The 14,560-nt window shown below is 44.5% G+C and overlaps 1 protein-coding gene and 3 pseudogenes across 1 annotated transcript, besides 14 other annotated features; all 4 read left to right on the top strand.

Annotated features, from left to right (window-relative positions):
• The first annotated feature begins 117 nt into the window (after positions 1-117).
• On the top strand, positions 118-1,686 carry Tb11.v4.0064 (annotated as a pseudogene).
• Positions 1,650-1,694: a sequence feature (AT_rich).
• A 1,051-nt stretch (positions 1,695-2,745) lies between these two features.
• On the top strand, positions 2,746-4,329 carry Tb11.v4.0063 (variant surface glycoprotein; the record flags this gene model as incomplete). The annotated part of the gene is made up of 1 exon (XM_823006.1): positions 2,746-4,329. One exon carries the CDS (start codon positions 2,746-2,748, stop codon positions 4,327-4,329), a length of 1,584 nt encoding a protein of 527 aa, XP_828099.1.
• A 134-nt stretch (positions 4,330-4,463) lies between these two features.
• Positions 4,464-4,562: a sequence feature (A-rich).
• Positions 4,563-4,691: 129 nt separating this feature from the next.
• Tb11.v4.0062 lies at positions 4,692-5,567 on the top strand (annotated as a pseudogene).
• Positions 5,543-5,584: a sequence feature (AT_rich).
• Positions 5,585-5,613: 29 nt separating this feature from the next.
• Positions 5,614-5,634: a sequence feature (AT_rich).
• A 1,866-nt stretch (positions 5,635-7,500) lies between these two features.
• Positions 7,501-9,015, top strand: Tb11.01.8850 (annotated as a pseudogene).
• A 40-nt stretch (positions 9,016-9,055) lies between these two features.
• Positions 9,056-9,123: a sequence feature (AT_rich).
• Positions 9,124-9,390: 267 nt separating this feature from the next.
• Positions 9,391-9,410: a microsatellite.
• Positions 9,411-9,456: 46 nt separating this feature from the next.
• Positions 9,457-9,476: a microsatellite.
• Positions 9,477-9,509: 33 nt separating this feature from the next.
• Positions 9,510-9,542: a microsatellite.
• A 46-nt stretch (positions 9,543-9,588) lies between these two features.
• Positions 9,589-9,617: a microsatellite.
• Positions 9,618-9,656: 39 nt separating this feature from the next.
• Positions 9,657-9,705: a microsatellite.
• A 328-nt stretch (positions 9,706-10,033) lies between these two features.
• Positions 10,034-10,055: a sequence feature (AT_rich).
• Positions 10,041-10,274: a repeat region.
• Positions 10,041-14,560: part of a repeat region that runs on past the window's edge.
• Positions 10,283-10,353: a sequence feature (A-rich).

The following is a 14,560-nucleotide window of genomic DNA, read 5'->3' as shown; positions in this document are numbered from 1 at the left end:
CAACGAAGTAAAGTGGCTGCTGCACTGAGGCAATAGTTTTTCCATTCTTCTATTTTTTCGCCTTGCACAGAATCAACATAGTTGGCGTCCTGCACCCCAAAACAAAGCAGAAAAACGAAAACCGAACTTTGAAACTATAAACTAGTTCAATACTGTGTAGAAGCGGTGAAAATGGAGATATCAAGAAAATATGTGCTTGCTTGCTTGTTGCTCGCGGCAGCTGTTACTAATGTCAGCGGCAAAGACGACGCAGCAAGCAACACGATCAACAACCGGTGTTCTGAGATTATATACTTAGCGGCTGTTTCAAAATACATAGCAAAGCAGGCGGAAACAGGGAGGAACCTGATACACAAGCTACAAACCTATGCAACAGCATGGCAACTGGCGGTGGTTCAGACGACCGACAAACAGCTCAAAGCGGCTTACACCACCCTCAGCGCTTACGCTATGATACAACATAAAAAGCACGCGGAAGAGCTCAAGTGGCGACAGGAAGCTTCCCAAAGGGCACAGCGGATACTTTCAGAAAGGATAGGCTATATAGAAGCTTTGTACTGTAGCCCATCGCTAACAGCAGGAGGTGCAGCGTACGCCTCCGGCTAGGCGACATACAATGCGAAATGCACATTCACGCTAACACAATCAGGATCAACACGCGACACCTGCGACCTGAGAAAGGCCACAGACACAGGCGTAGAATCAACAGCGTTCAACTGGGAGGCCGCAACAAAAATAAAGCTACTAAAGCTGTCGACAACACCGCCGAGGCTGCCACAGGTGGCGGCGCAAGGAAAAGGGGCGCAGGCCAGCGTAGACACAGCAACAGGCGGCACACGATGCGACGCCAGCGGCAGCGAAGGCAGCAATGCTTTGAAAGTCACCCTGGGATCTGTGGCAGCTGACTCAGGACTAACGGCAGAACAGACAAGCATGTACGCCAAAGACGACAGGACACAAGGCTGTGCTACAGTGGAACAACCGGAGACCAAAACAGCAAGCGATAACGACAGAGTAGCATACGCCATCTGCGAATTTCTGGTGGCAGCGCCACCAGAACCAACTGACCCAGATAATTGGAATCCGGAAACTCTATCACAGCAAGCGGAGTGGTCAACTCTGTACACCAGTTACTTAATTGCAACAGGAAAGTACACAAAAGAAGGCGCGATACAAAAGGCAGAAGACATAAAAACAGCACTCAAAAAATTATTAGGAATGAACAAAGATGGCCACAAGACTAGATGCGTGGCGCCGCTAACAGAGAGCAACGTAAAATATCAAGACGGAACAACAGAAGTCGAAAAATCTCTCCTCAAAATAGTAGAAGACGGAGCTGCACCAAAGATTTTTGTTTATTGGCAAGGGGAAGCCGCAGCAAAAGAAGAAAAGACGGTGGCGTCCTCCACATCTTGCTCATCTAAACCAGAAACCACCAAAAACGCTCCTTCTAAAGAAGACTGCAAGGAGCACACAGAGCAAGACATCTGCAAGAACGCGGGATGCAAATTTGATGGTAGCAAAACACCAAAATGCTTTCCAGACCCTGAGGAAAAAACAGTCAAGAAAGATGAGGGAGATGGAAAAACCACAAACACCACAGGAAGCAATTCTTTTGTCATTAATAAGGCAGCATTTTTGCTACTATGATTAAAATAATTAAAATAATTTTTTCTAAATATAATGAAATTTATGAAACTTTTTACAATGTACGCAATGCTAACATATAAGTATAAAGTATCAGAGTGAAAGGACATGAAAAATGAATGATATTATAATATGACTTATTCAGTTTACTTTATGGACACTATGATTGATTAACGGTCATAATAGTGAGTGTAGGGAAAATAATGATAACGATAATAATAACAATTTTTTTTATAAAACGGTGTTGTGAGTGTGCATATACAAATATTATAATAAGAGCAGTAATAATAATAATGACTAAGTGGAAGAGAAAAATACGAGAAGTTAAAACGATAGCAAAGGTTATATGAGAGTGAGTGAGTGAGTGATAAGAAACAATGAGCAAGATGGAGAGTACGTGGAATATTATGATTGAAGGAATTCAGGAAGGAAAATAGAAAAGTAGATATAATATGCGCATTTTCCTGCACAGACACAGAGGTGAGCATTATTATGCACAAGGAAATGATAAACAAACAGAGTTCACTGTACAGGATAAATGCGTTCTGTACTTTATTAACAGAAAAGGCGACAGCAGGCGAAGAAAAGGAAAAATACAGAATAAAATGACAGTGTGAAAAAAATTGAGAAGCACAGGACGTAAGAAACTTATTAATGAAAAGGACCCGATTCTGCCCTATATTTTATTCGAAAATATTTTGGTACGGCGGCAGAGGTGGTTACGGAGCTGGTGCTTAATCTGATGGTGGCGCCAGACGATAAGCACTGAAGGTGGTGAAGTGAATGCAGAATGGCCGTGAAGTACTTGCAGGTTTTACAACCAGCAGAATATGTCAATAAAGGTAAATAGTGCCGTGTGAAATTTTTTGACATAATGAATAAAAGGAGGCAAAGGATTTAAATAGAGGTCAATATTGTGAAGCGAAGCAACTTAAAACAATTGGGAAACAACACAAAACACAAAGGGCTACAGACTTAATAAACACAGGTGTGCATTTACCGTTTTCCTCATATACCGACACCATATAAGGCAGTCAGACACAAGCCAAGCAACAAAACCACAGTTTGTGTCTAGCCAAAGCAAAACAGCATAGAAAAATGAAGTCACAAAGCCTGTGGCACGCATTTGTTATGTCACTTGTCAGTATCTTGCCTGTAAGCGCCGCGGACATCGAGGATACGGCCACCCAGCAAGTAAAAACTGCTTGTTCAGCGGCCCAGTACCTGCATAAACTGGCGAGCAAACTAGAGCAAGCTCGACCCTCTGCAAAAGAAATCCGGACAACCGCGATAAAGACAGCAATGGCTTACAGAATAAAAGCCGCGTTCAGCCAAGACAAGCAAACAGAAATAGCATTCCTTGCAATGGCGGCAGTGACCGAAGCAGGCATTGACACACTAAACCGAGAAACGGAAGCGGCTGCCAAGCGCTACAATGATGCTGTGCGGATCATAAAGCAGCAGGAAGCCGCTATGCTAACCTTGCACAGGACAGAGTCGACATCAGCAAAAGTAACTAGTACAGCGCCATCAACCGCTGCACAGCTAGAAAGCGTCACAGGCATGGTAAAGTGCCCAAGCACGGCCGCGTTCAAGCTAGAAGCAGCCACCTGCACGCTAGACACAGAAAAAGAAGCGGTAAAAACAAACGACATAGCTCACGAGAGCCACACCAAAATCAAGATCATCGACGTGACCAAACCGGCGACGACATACACAGTCACCACACATTGCAAAGGGAAGCTGTCCAGCAGCTCCATTGCTTCAACAATGCAGGACGGCGGCTGCATCGAAAGGGGCAGCGACTTTAACACAGCGGCCAACAACGCAATGGCAACGGCGCTCACAAAGAAGGCAACAACTTACAGCACCATTGATATCAATCTGTTCACAAATGTGGAAACCAAAACCTGCACGCAAATCAACCCGACGGCCCCATACACAGAATACGACAAGGATACTCTAGGAAATGCGCTCTGCAACATCCGTCAGCTCAAAAAACCCACTTATACACCAATACACCGAATATCATGGGCAGCGGTTAGAGCAGACGACAAACTACTGCAGGCACTAACGGACCTGATAGCCCCAGGTGGAAAAGCACCAACAGAGCAGCAGGCAAAAAAGGCTCTAACAGACGCTTACCTCGGCAGCGACCAAACCGCGTTCACGGCACGAATAACAGATTCGATTGACAAGACGCCACTCAATCTGAAAGTAAGAGAAACGACCTTCGACAAGACGATCTTCGAAACAGCAGGTACCGACAGCGCTGCAACGGTGCTAACATTTTTGCAGGGCAAACAGCTCATAGCCTCAAGGACGGCAGCAACTGCATCAAGCAGTCCTGAAGTGAGAAAAGAAATAAGCAAAAAATGCGCAGCGATAACCAACAAAGAAAAGTGCAAAACAGAAGATGGCTGCGAATTCAAAGATGGAAATTGCGTGGCAGCAGAGAAGAACAAAGGGGAAGAAAAGAAAGAGGAGAAATGCAAGGGGAAAGGAGAGAAAGATTGTGGAGAGGCTGCTGGCTACAAATGGGAGGGTGAAACTTGCAAAGATTTTAGTTTCCTCCTAAACAACACTTCGCCCTCATGGTTTCTGCTGCATTTATGGCTTTGCTTTTCTAAAAGAATTTTCCCCTTCCCTTTAAAAAGAATTTTGCTATCTGATATATTTTAACACGCAAGTTACCCGGAAATATTATTAATCTTTTTGAGCTTCCTGTGCGTGTTAATTTTTTTCATGAGTCAAATTTCTCTTTTTGTTCCACATTTTTTTTGAATTTTTTAGGGTTAGAATTTTTTGAATCAAGGTTTTATGTTTTTTTAATTTTATTTTATCGGTTTTTGAGTTTTGATTTTTCAATTTTCATTAATTTTTCAACTTTAGTTTAATTTTTGTTGTTTATTTTTTCCGCCAATACAAGAAAGTAGGAGGTAGGAAGAAGGAAAAAAGACAGGGAGGCTAGAGAGGGTTATTCGGGTTACGGTTATGTTTATTTCTCCTCTTACTAATAATTTTTTTACTAGCAGTGAAGCTTCGCGACTTTAGTTTTTAAAAAATTTCCTTAGCGATGCAGCGGCTCTTTTTTGTTCACCCACACCGTCGTCTCGACTTGTTACTTTTTTTCTTTGGTGAATCTCAGCTCTGCACTTTCTACTGCGCGCGACTTCAAATTTATTTTTAACGCTGGCTTGTGGCAGTTTCGCTCCGCCATACGATTTGCTCTTCAAGGGGCGCTAACGAAAAAATCTTAATATTTGGAAGTGGAAGAATATGGAGTTCGGCAGCTAAAACCAGCCGATGTAGCAGGCTGGACAAGTCATTTTGCGGTACAGCAACTTAGCCAAAGCAAGGGGAGGCGGTGAACAGTTAACTGCAGTGTCGGCAGAGCAATGCAGGCGCAACCCCATGCCCCGAAAGATCCGGCGGCAGCCCTCAAAAATATTAATACAGGGCCCCGTAATTACCACGGGCATAACTCCACCGCAAAAATTAAGCAGAAAGCCAACAGTAGAGGAACATAATAAATGCAACTAAAAAACACAACTGCAGTAGAATGCCCAAGCGAGCATTGCGTTTATATCGGAAACAGCACAGATGGTAACAAGTGCAAACCTAAGGCAGGAACGGAAACCACAGAGCTAGAAAAAGGAGATGGAATTGCAGGGGAAGTAGCTACAACTGGATGTGCAAGGCACCATAATCAGCCTGATTGTAAAAAGGACAAAACAGGAGACAAGAAAAATTGTGCATTTAGGAAGGGTAAAGATGGCGAAGACGATAAGGATACAGAAAAGTACCGAAACGGTATTTTCCTCGCCAATCAGAAATTTTCTCTGAGTATAACTTCTGCTTTTTTGAGTTTTTTAACATTCTAGCATTCTAAAACTTTTATAATATTTTGTTAATTTTATGAAATTTATGAAAATTTGCTATATTGAGAGAGGTTTCTAGAAGTTGATATATTATAATTTTTTTAATGAAGTGGAAAAATTTGAAAATTTTTAAAGACTTGAAAATATAGAATTTTGCTGAGATAGTGGCCTATGGGCGCAAAGTAGTAAGGTCATAGGGCACTGAAAATGAGTGCTATTTTGAAATTTTAAAACTGTGTCACTTTATGATTTTATGAATATTAGCTAGGGTTATAACAGCAATAATGATAAAAATGATATGATGAGAACAGAAGAGTGTTGTAAGTGTGTATATACAAAAATTACAATAAGAGAACTTAAAGTTAAGTGAATATCCAAAATATGGGTACTCAAAACAGTGAAAGGTGTGCCATGAGAATAAGGAAATGGGATGGTAATGAAGAGAAGACAAAGAAGAGGGCATGGAATATGTGCAGTTTCAAACACAAATGCGACAAAGATCATCATTATACAAAAGAAGAGAATAAGGGATATAATTATAGAGATACAGAATTCACTGAAAGGGTCAATTTCTGTTCCTACATTTAGCACAAAGAAGCAGTACATGTGAAAGTATACTAAATGTACCACGGAAAATATGTTCTAAAGACCAATTCAAAGAATGCATTAATTCCGGATAGAGAACTTTTATTTAAAAAAGGTATCAAGAGCAGAGATCACACCTTATAAAGAGCGTGCAATTTGTCTAAAAATACGTTTTGTAACAGAATTAACTACTCAAGCTGGCGGTGATAGAAAACCAAAAAGCTAACAATTGCACAAAACCTTGCGAAAGCACATGAAACCTGACACGAAATTCATAAATATCTACATTAAGCAAAACAAAACGCGTCAAAAGTAAAATACAGTCAGAAATAAGAGCAGTAAAAAAATACTGTAGAAACGGCGATCCTTAGTAGACGCTAAACTCAAGTGGATGGAAATATTTACCAGATACGAGCGATAATTCTATTGATTCATGGAATGCAGCAGATAATGGTACGAAAAATACAACTTACATGGTAGCTTAACTACACTAAACAAAAGAGTACATACAAGAGTGAGTTTGAATTTATCTTAGTAGAAGGAAATCAGTAAAAAAGCAGCTATTTTCAAGTAGCATTTCATCCTCTTACACCTCTATGCATCGTTAAGAGTAAAGAAAAGCAATAATTGTAAAGATATAAGGAGGCGACGGCGCCGTACAGATTGCGTTTGAAACAGAATAGACTTATAAAGAGTGTTTCAGCTGCTTGGTGCAAACCCGAAGCACAAAATAGAATATATACTGGAAAATGCAGTAGAAACTAAGAAGCGGTGGTTGGGGTGAATTTAGAGAGTATACTCGCAGCTGCATTTGCTTAGCATTCGCGATGAGCCGGCAATCAGCAGCAGCCTTATCACATAAAACAAACATCTTTACGTGAAAATAGGTGATATATACAGCACAGTTACTGAAAAAACTTTTGTATCGGTAAATAGTGACTAAAGCCCCCTGATTGAGCAAGAAAGTGTATTTTTCTGCAGTAGCTCAGAGGCGAATACGGGATATTTAAAAAAGATAAGAAAAGAAAATTAGAAAAACATAGAAATAAAAGAGGGAAAGGGGGAGATTTTGCTTTGGGGAAATTTTTATAAAGTAATAGAGATTTTCGTAGAGGGTATTTAGGAACCGAGGAACACGATAAAGTAGAAATAGGCGGTAATTGACCAAAAAGAAATCAGCGAAAGACGTCTCGCACATGTATAAAAACCATCTTTCGAAAGCAAAGGAGGCCAAAAGCTGCCACCAGAAAGACTCTGGCAAAAAAGTTGCCTTATAAACTTCCGAAACATTGACAGCGCGGAAACACAAATACCACGAGTTGCTTGCAAGTTCGTGCAATGGAAGTGTTTGCTCTAACTCTCCACATAGGATCAAGAAAAAAAGGATATGAAGAAAGAACAATTTAACCACCTTCTTTTCCTGCTAATAGTGGGCCGGGCAGCTGAAGGAGCAGCAGACGAAGACGCCCGCGAACACCGGACCATGTGTAGGCTACTGCAAGCGGCCACTGGCAAACTTTCAGACATGACCGTAACAACAAATATCGAAACCCACATAGCAACACTAAGAGCAGCCAACATGTCAACTTCACCAAAAGAATGGCACGCTTTGTTCAACTCAAAGAACAATAGCAACGCATACGAAAAGCTCTCGGCAGAAGGCAAAAAAGAGGCGGGCGCACTCGGAGGAGCAGCAGCCTGGGGAGCGTGGCGAACAGACAAAGAGGAGGCGGAGAAGAAAAAGATTGGAACACAGGAAGACAAAGACTTCCCAGCAATAGCAGACGCTCGACAGCAATTCGCAGCCCACAATCGCCTCCTGGAGTTAACAGCGAAAGCAGTCGAAATCAGCAAGAAGTGGAAGGCAGCCAAGGACTTTATAACAAACGACGAGACTAACAACATCCAAAAACTGCTTCGTGAAGCACTATACGAAGACGGAGCGGCAGCAGATGCACTCACGCAATCAACAAGCTTTGGTACGGGCAGCAACTGGGCAAGCCACTGCAACGGCGACGACAAGCGAAAGTCGATCAGTGGCGATTTTCTCTGTATGCGCGGCGGCAGCGGGGGCGCAGCAAAAGAATGCAGCGGCGCGTTTACCGGTGCGGAAATAGACAATCAGGGGACGATCACAACAAAATGGGCGGACCTCAAAGCTTCGTGCGCACTAAACACTGAGAACGTCATCACACCCCACGAAATAGCGGCTGCACTGGAAGCTTGGCACGGCAGCCTCACACAACAAGGAGCAGCAAGTGACAACAGCGTCTGGATCGGCAAAAGCAGCAACACAGGGAGCGAATGCGCCGGGACGGCCGGCAACACCTGCGTCGAGTACACAAACTTTTTCAAGAAGTCATCAACAACGACACACGAAACACAGCCGTGGTACAACAAGATGCGCCAAGCAGCAGTAGCAATTGAAAAAAGAGCGCTGCAGCAAGCTCAAGAAAGCCTCTACGCAGCAACGATAGAAACAACTTACGCAAAAGCAATAGCAGTCTACCAGGCGGCAGTTATAGGCAAACTGGTCCCACCCCTGTCGCAGGCACAGGCCCAAACAGAGCAAAAGGGCGCGGGAAACCCACAGAAATAACAAGCCATTTTCACCGCACACAAAAACAACAAAGCTGCTTGTATTGATGCTAACTGCATATGGAAAGGTGGGGAAAGCGGGAAAGGGGAGTGCGAAATAGATAAAAACCAATTTCAGAGCAGTTAAATGCGGTAGCAGAAGATGGAGCAAGCAGAGACAACAGCTACAAAAAAAGTAAAAGGAAATTAGAAATAGACTGCGCCAAGGCTCTTGGCTGAAAATAGAAAAAATAATGCTTTAAAAAACTCAATCATTCTCTTAAATAGAAAATTTGCTCTTTTCTCACCACAATTTGTAGTTTAGGTAGAATTTTAGTATTCCAGAACTCTAAGGATTTTTGCTCAATTTTATAATAATTATGAAATTTTTTTAGATAATTTTCTAAATATACTATGATTTAATATATTTTAACACTATTAAATGCAAATATAAAAATTCGCGAACACCATGATAACTAAAAAATTCAAAATATTTAAAGTTTGCAATTTGGTATTAATGTAGCGTGTGGTTCAACAGCAGTATGGATAATGGTATGACAAGTTAGTGTTATTCTAATTTACTTTATTTTGTTTATTTAAGTCACTTATGGATACTTGTTAGCATTAAAATAGTGATGTAACGATAATGATAGGAGAGTGTTGTGAGTGTGTGTATATACGAATATTATAATAAGATCCGTAATAATAATAATAATAATAGGAGAGTGTTGTGAGTGTGTATATACGAATATTATAATAAGATCCGTAATAATAATAATAATAATAGGAGAGTGTTGTGAGTGTGTATATACAAATATTATAATAAGAGCAGTAATAATAATAATAATAATAGGAGAGTGTTGTGAGTATGCATATACGAATATTATAATAAGGGCAGTAATAATAATAATAATAATAATAATAATAGGAGAGTGTTGTGAGAGTGAGAGTGTATATACGAATATTATAATAAGAGCAGTAATAATGATAGTAATAATAATAATGATGATAATAACAGGAGAGTGTTGTGAGTGTGTATACGAACCTTATAATAAGAGGGGTGGTGAAGACTAAATGATCTGGGAAAAAGAAGCACTTAAATCAATAGAAATAGTGGAATGGAATTTTGACGAAAGACTTGTAATTCAGTCAATGTTCAGTCAGTGACACGTTAAAGTAACATTCTAAACTTTTACTGAAAGCAATGGTAAGTGTGTAGATATTTCCTCGATGCTGTGACTTAAATTTTAGAAAATAAGGCTTTTTAATATAGAGTGACTGTAGGGAGTATAGGGAAATGTGTACAAAGTCCTTTCCTTGCTGATTACTTCAAGCAATGCTGCTTATTTTTTTTTTTTTAATTTTCTTCGTGCCTTCGTGAGAGTTTCTCCCAACTGGCGCGGCCATCAGCCATCACCGTAGAGCCCTGAGATGCTATCGGTCTGGCGACTGTGGCAGAGTCTCCCTTTTTTATTCATCCTAACACACCCTCTATAATTTTTGTTGTAGCTCCGCAGTTGAACGGAATACAGTAGATGGGGCGAGAAGCCCCCCTCACCCCGGACTCTCCCAAAGATGTCAATTAGCAATCCTTTTGTTTTGTTTTTTGTTATTCGTTTATTATTCTCTCCCCCTCTTTCTGTTTCTGTTTTTGTTGCTTGTTGACTGCATACCTCCTCTGTCTCTGAGGGTGTCTGGACTATTCCTGCGTCCGGTGCTTTTCCTGCTGGCTCCACACTCGGCAATAAGGGGGGAAGTTGCAGAAGGGAGAGTGGGTTGTATGACTGTTACCTTAGGTGAGGACTTCACCTGCGGCCGGCTCCGTTCAACCGCAATGAGAAACTGCGCCAGCCTTTTGGAGAAACATACATCCTGCACACACTCACCTTCTACCGCAAATCTGACACGTAACTCCTTCAAACCGGGACAGCTCATCAAGTGCAGCGACGTTTCTTCGCAGTCGCCGCGTTGGCTGGTAACAGCGCGCTCTACCTTCATACCGTGCATCTTCTTTTGATGTAGGGTGAGGCCAGTTTTGCTAGCACACTGCCTTCCGCATGTCGGGCACACCAACATGGATGTGTTTGTATGCGGGGAATCAGTGGCACACAATTTTGTGCTTTTGCTGCATTTAAGCTCGACTCCCTCACCTTTGTGGAAAGCCTTACAGTGTCGGATGAGGGAGTCCCTGCAACTGAGCACTTTTTGGCACACACCGCACTGCACCTCGCCCTTCCCCGGGACGTCAACGTTTCCCTCACGGGCACGCTTACGAGGGAATTGCACCAACACCACGGTACCGTCCTCCGTCACTATGCTTTTATGTTTGAATTTCTTGTGTAGTGTCAGGGAAGAACGTGTACCGAAGCTCGCCTCGCACAGGTCACATTGAAACGGCAGCTTCCGTGTATCCTGAGAGGCTGGCGCTGCTGGGGCTCTACCATCTCCTTGCTCTGAGTCCTCGTTCTCTCGCCCCCTTTTCACGCGGCAACTACCGCTGCCTATGCCATGTATTGTTCTAAGGTGGTGTAGTAGTCTGCCTGGCATTGCGAATTTGGAGGCACAGATGGTACAATGAAGCACCTGCGGTCTCATCGTAACTCGTGTGCTCGATGGTAGAGGAACGATCGCCACCACTGGAGGGGGCTCCGGGGGGATATCCACTGCAGGTGTTGCATCGCCGTATTTGATCCTCCGGAGGGCATCAGCTCGCACAAAGCCATGTTTGTTTACCATATGCGTTACAGCACTCGAGCGGCATTGGTATGTGGCATCACATTCCGTACATTTGGTCGGTTCGGAGGTTCTTTGAAGAGTGCGTGTCGCAACAGTTGGGGCTGTTTGTATTGTTGGCCCTATCTCTGCATGTTGCGGGTTGCACCATCGGCACTGTGGAGGCACACTCGGGTTAATCTTTCGCAACATCCATCCATAGTGTCTTGAAGACCCAACCCGAAAGCGTGCCAGTGCCGTTTCTTCTTCCCTCGTCAGTTCTTCCTTATGTTTTGTTGGAAAGTGGTTGCCCGTGATACCAAACCTATGAGTGTTCTCATGGACTTCTTCCGACCTAAGCACTCGCTTCGCATAAGCAATGATGTCGGGGATCCATGTGTCTCGCAACTGTGGTAAATCTGCGGCCTTTTTGGCCATGTCATCGCAAACCTCATTCCGTTTCACGCCACAATGGCCAAACACAAATTGCAGTCGGATACGTATCTTCCTTCTCTGAACTTGAAGCAGAAGCCTCCATAGTCGTCTTAGAATTGGGTCCGTTACGGCTAGGGGGCCTGTCTGCAGTGCTGTTAACATTGACAGCGAGTCAGAGAAGATGGACAACCTGCTCGGTGTGGTTCTGTATGCCGGAAGCCATTTCAGCAGCCGTTGCAGTCCTATCTCTAATGCTACGCATTCCGCTCTGTAACTGCATGAAAGTTCCCCTGCTCCTGTCTTAGGTGCACAAATCAGCGTGTTGTTTCTATAGAGCAGGGCAGCTGCTCCGGACTTCTCACCGAGGGACACGGATCCATCAGTCCACAATTCGTAGTGCTCTCGCCGCGGTGGCTCCTTCCCCCTCCGTGCAAAATGTCGTTCAATCCACTTTTCGGAAGCCTCCCTTTTGACATCGTCAGGGTCATCAGCGCACACAGCCTTTATCTGCGTGTGAAATATCGGTCGGCAGCTGTGGCGGAGCGTCGATGTCTCTAGTGGGTTTTCGCGTGGCTCAATGCGGAGGTGGGGGTAGGACCGCATGATACGGGAATGTAGGGCTCTGACTGGGTGTTTGCTGTGGTATACTTCTTCAGCACTGCGCCGCAAACATCCGCCTCGTGACTCACACATCAGCATGAATTTCATGCTGCGCACAAGAGTGGTCGTCTTGAGTGGCAGGAGGTTTGCTTCCAGCAGAGAGTCCTCTTTGCGCGTCCCATGCGGTATGCCGGCTATGATGCGACTGGCTTTGTGTTGTGCTGATGCAAGGAGGTCGCGACTTCGTTCCGAAGCGTCCCAGTACCATACCTCAATGCCATACATGGTGTGTGCCTGTACGAGTGCTAGATAAAAAGCTCTCAGTACTTGTCGTCTTGGCCCCCATGTAGAAGCTGAGATGGCTGCTATCTGCAGTAGTCGGAAGTCCATCTTGCGTCTCGTTTCGGCCGCATGTGTTGCCATCCCCTGCAGACACTGGAATGTTACTCCTAGAAGCTTCGGTGTCCTGTCAGCTCCTATTCTTTCACCGTCCAGTTGTAATGTAAGGGGGTGGCGCTCTATACACCCGAAGAGTGTGCACTTTGTTTTCGCTACGTTGACAGACATGAAGTACTCTTTTGACCACTGTAACACCACGTTTAGACCGCATTGTAGTGTGTGGTTGATGACATCCCTCTCTGTGTGCCTCGCAAGTAGCGTTAGGTCGTCTGCAAAGAATCCGTGCTGCAGTAACGGCACCTCTGCAAGGCGTTGGCTCAACGAGTTCATGACAATAATGAACATGATTGGGCCAAGGACAGTTCCTTGTGGCACTCCTCGCTCAAATGTTCTGCTTCTGGAAAGCTTCTCCTTGAATCTCACTCTGCCAGTTCGGTTACTCAGAAATCATACGCACCACTTCACAATGTGGGGTGATACCTTCATTCTGTGCATTTCCCTCGCAATTTTGTCGTCGTCTACTGTATCAAATGCCTTCTCGTAGTCAACGAATACAGCACCCGTACGATATTGGTGCGTGGGACGGCAGAGGGCAGCGCGGACGTGCAGGAGTTGTTCGAGCGTTGAGCATCCGGGGCGAAAGCCTGATTGCTGCGGCGTCAGCTGGGACTCAACAGTGTCTCTAAGTCTCGCGGCAATTATGCGCTCCATGACTTTGCAGAGACAGCTCGTGAGCGTCACAGGCCTGTAAGAATCGAGGTCCTCCGCCTTTTTTCCGGCCTTCAGGATGGGGATGATAACACCAGTCTTCCATGCAGGCGGCACGACTCCCGTTCGTAGGCTCTCATTGAATAGCCTCAGAACAACATTCAGCGCTGTTCTGCCGAGATGTTGCAGTGCCTCGTTGTATAAGCAATCAGGTCCGGCTGCGGATCCACTCGGTAGCAGTTTGATCGATCTCCGTAGTTCAGCCATCGTGATGGGACTGAACTCACTCGCTATCGTCTTTATTGGTGCCGGTGGGTGTGAGTCGGGGTGCCTTCTTGCGCGGGACGAGTACAGTTTACTGAACCTCTCAGCTTGACGGTAGTCCGTGATGGCCGCGTTATCTACAAGTACAGCCGGTGTGGTTAGTGGTCGTGGCGCATATACCTTCTTGACAATGTGCCAACTGCAGCGGTCTGACACCGCAAGTCTGGAGCATAGCGTGCTCCATCTCTTCTTTGTGGTACGGTCCAGGATCTGCTTACGCGTGGCTACCAACTTTTCCCTTCGGTGGGAGGGTCCGCATCCAGCGATCTCTTCATCGAGTTTCGCGAGCTCAGGTGTCCAATGTGGTGGCGTTGCTCTGCAACCACGGGGGACGGAGACCTTCGTCGCAATGCGGATGGCGGAGCTCAATTTCTGTTCCATGGTGTTGACGTTCTTCTCTCTACCAATTTTCCTGCAGAGCTCGTCAACCTTGAGACGGAAATTCCTCCAGTCAGCTTTTAGCCATGCGTACATGGGCTTTCGAAGCCGCGGGCAACTCAGTGCATCTGTGTCGTCTCCAACGATAACGTCGAAAAATATGTGATGGTGATCGCTATCGGGAGAATACAGCGATGTCCACGTGTACACTGTGCAATTCCTTCACAGTGTCACATCAGGGCTGGACTCCCCGTGGTGGCGCGCGTACCTGGTGCACTCACCAGTGTTGCAGACCAGAAACTGGTTGTCAATGC

Source organism: Trypanosoma brucei (genome assembly GCF_000002445.2).
Source record: "Trypanosoma brucei brucei TREU927 chromosome 11 chr11_scaffold02 genomic scaffold, whole genome shotgun sequence".
Classification (NCBI taxonomy): domain Eukaryota; phylum Euglenozoa; class Kinetoplastea; order Trypanosomatida; family Trypanosomatidae; genus Trypanosoma; species Trypanosoma brucei.
This window is presented reverse-complemented; position numbering and strand designations above follow the sequence as displayed.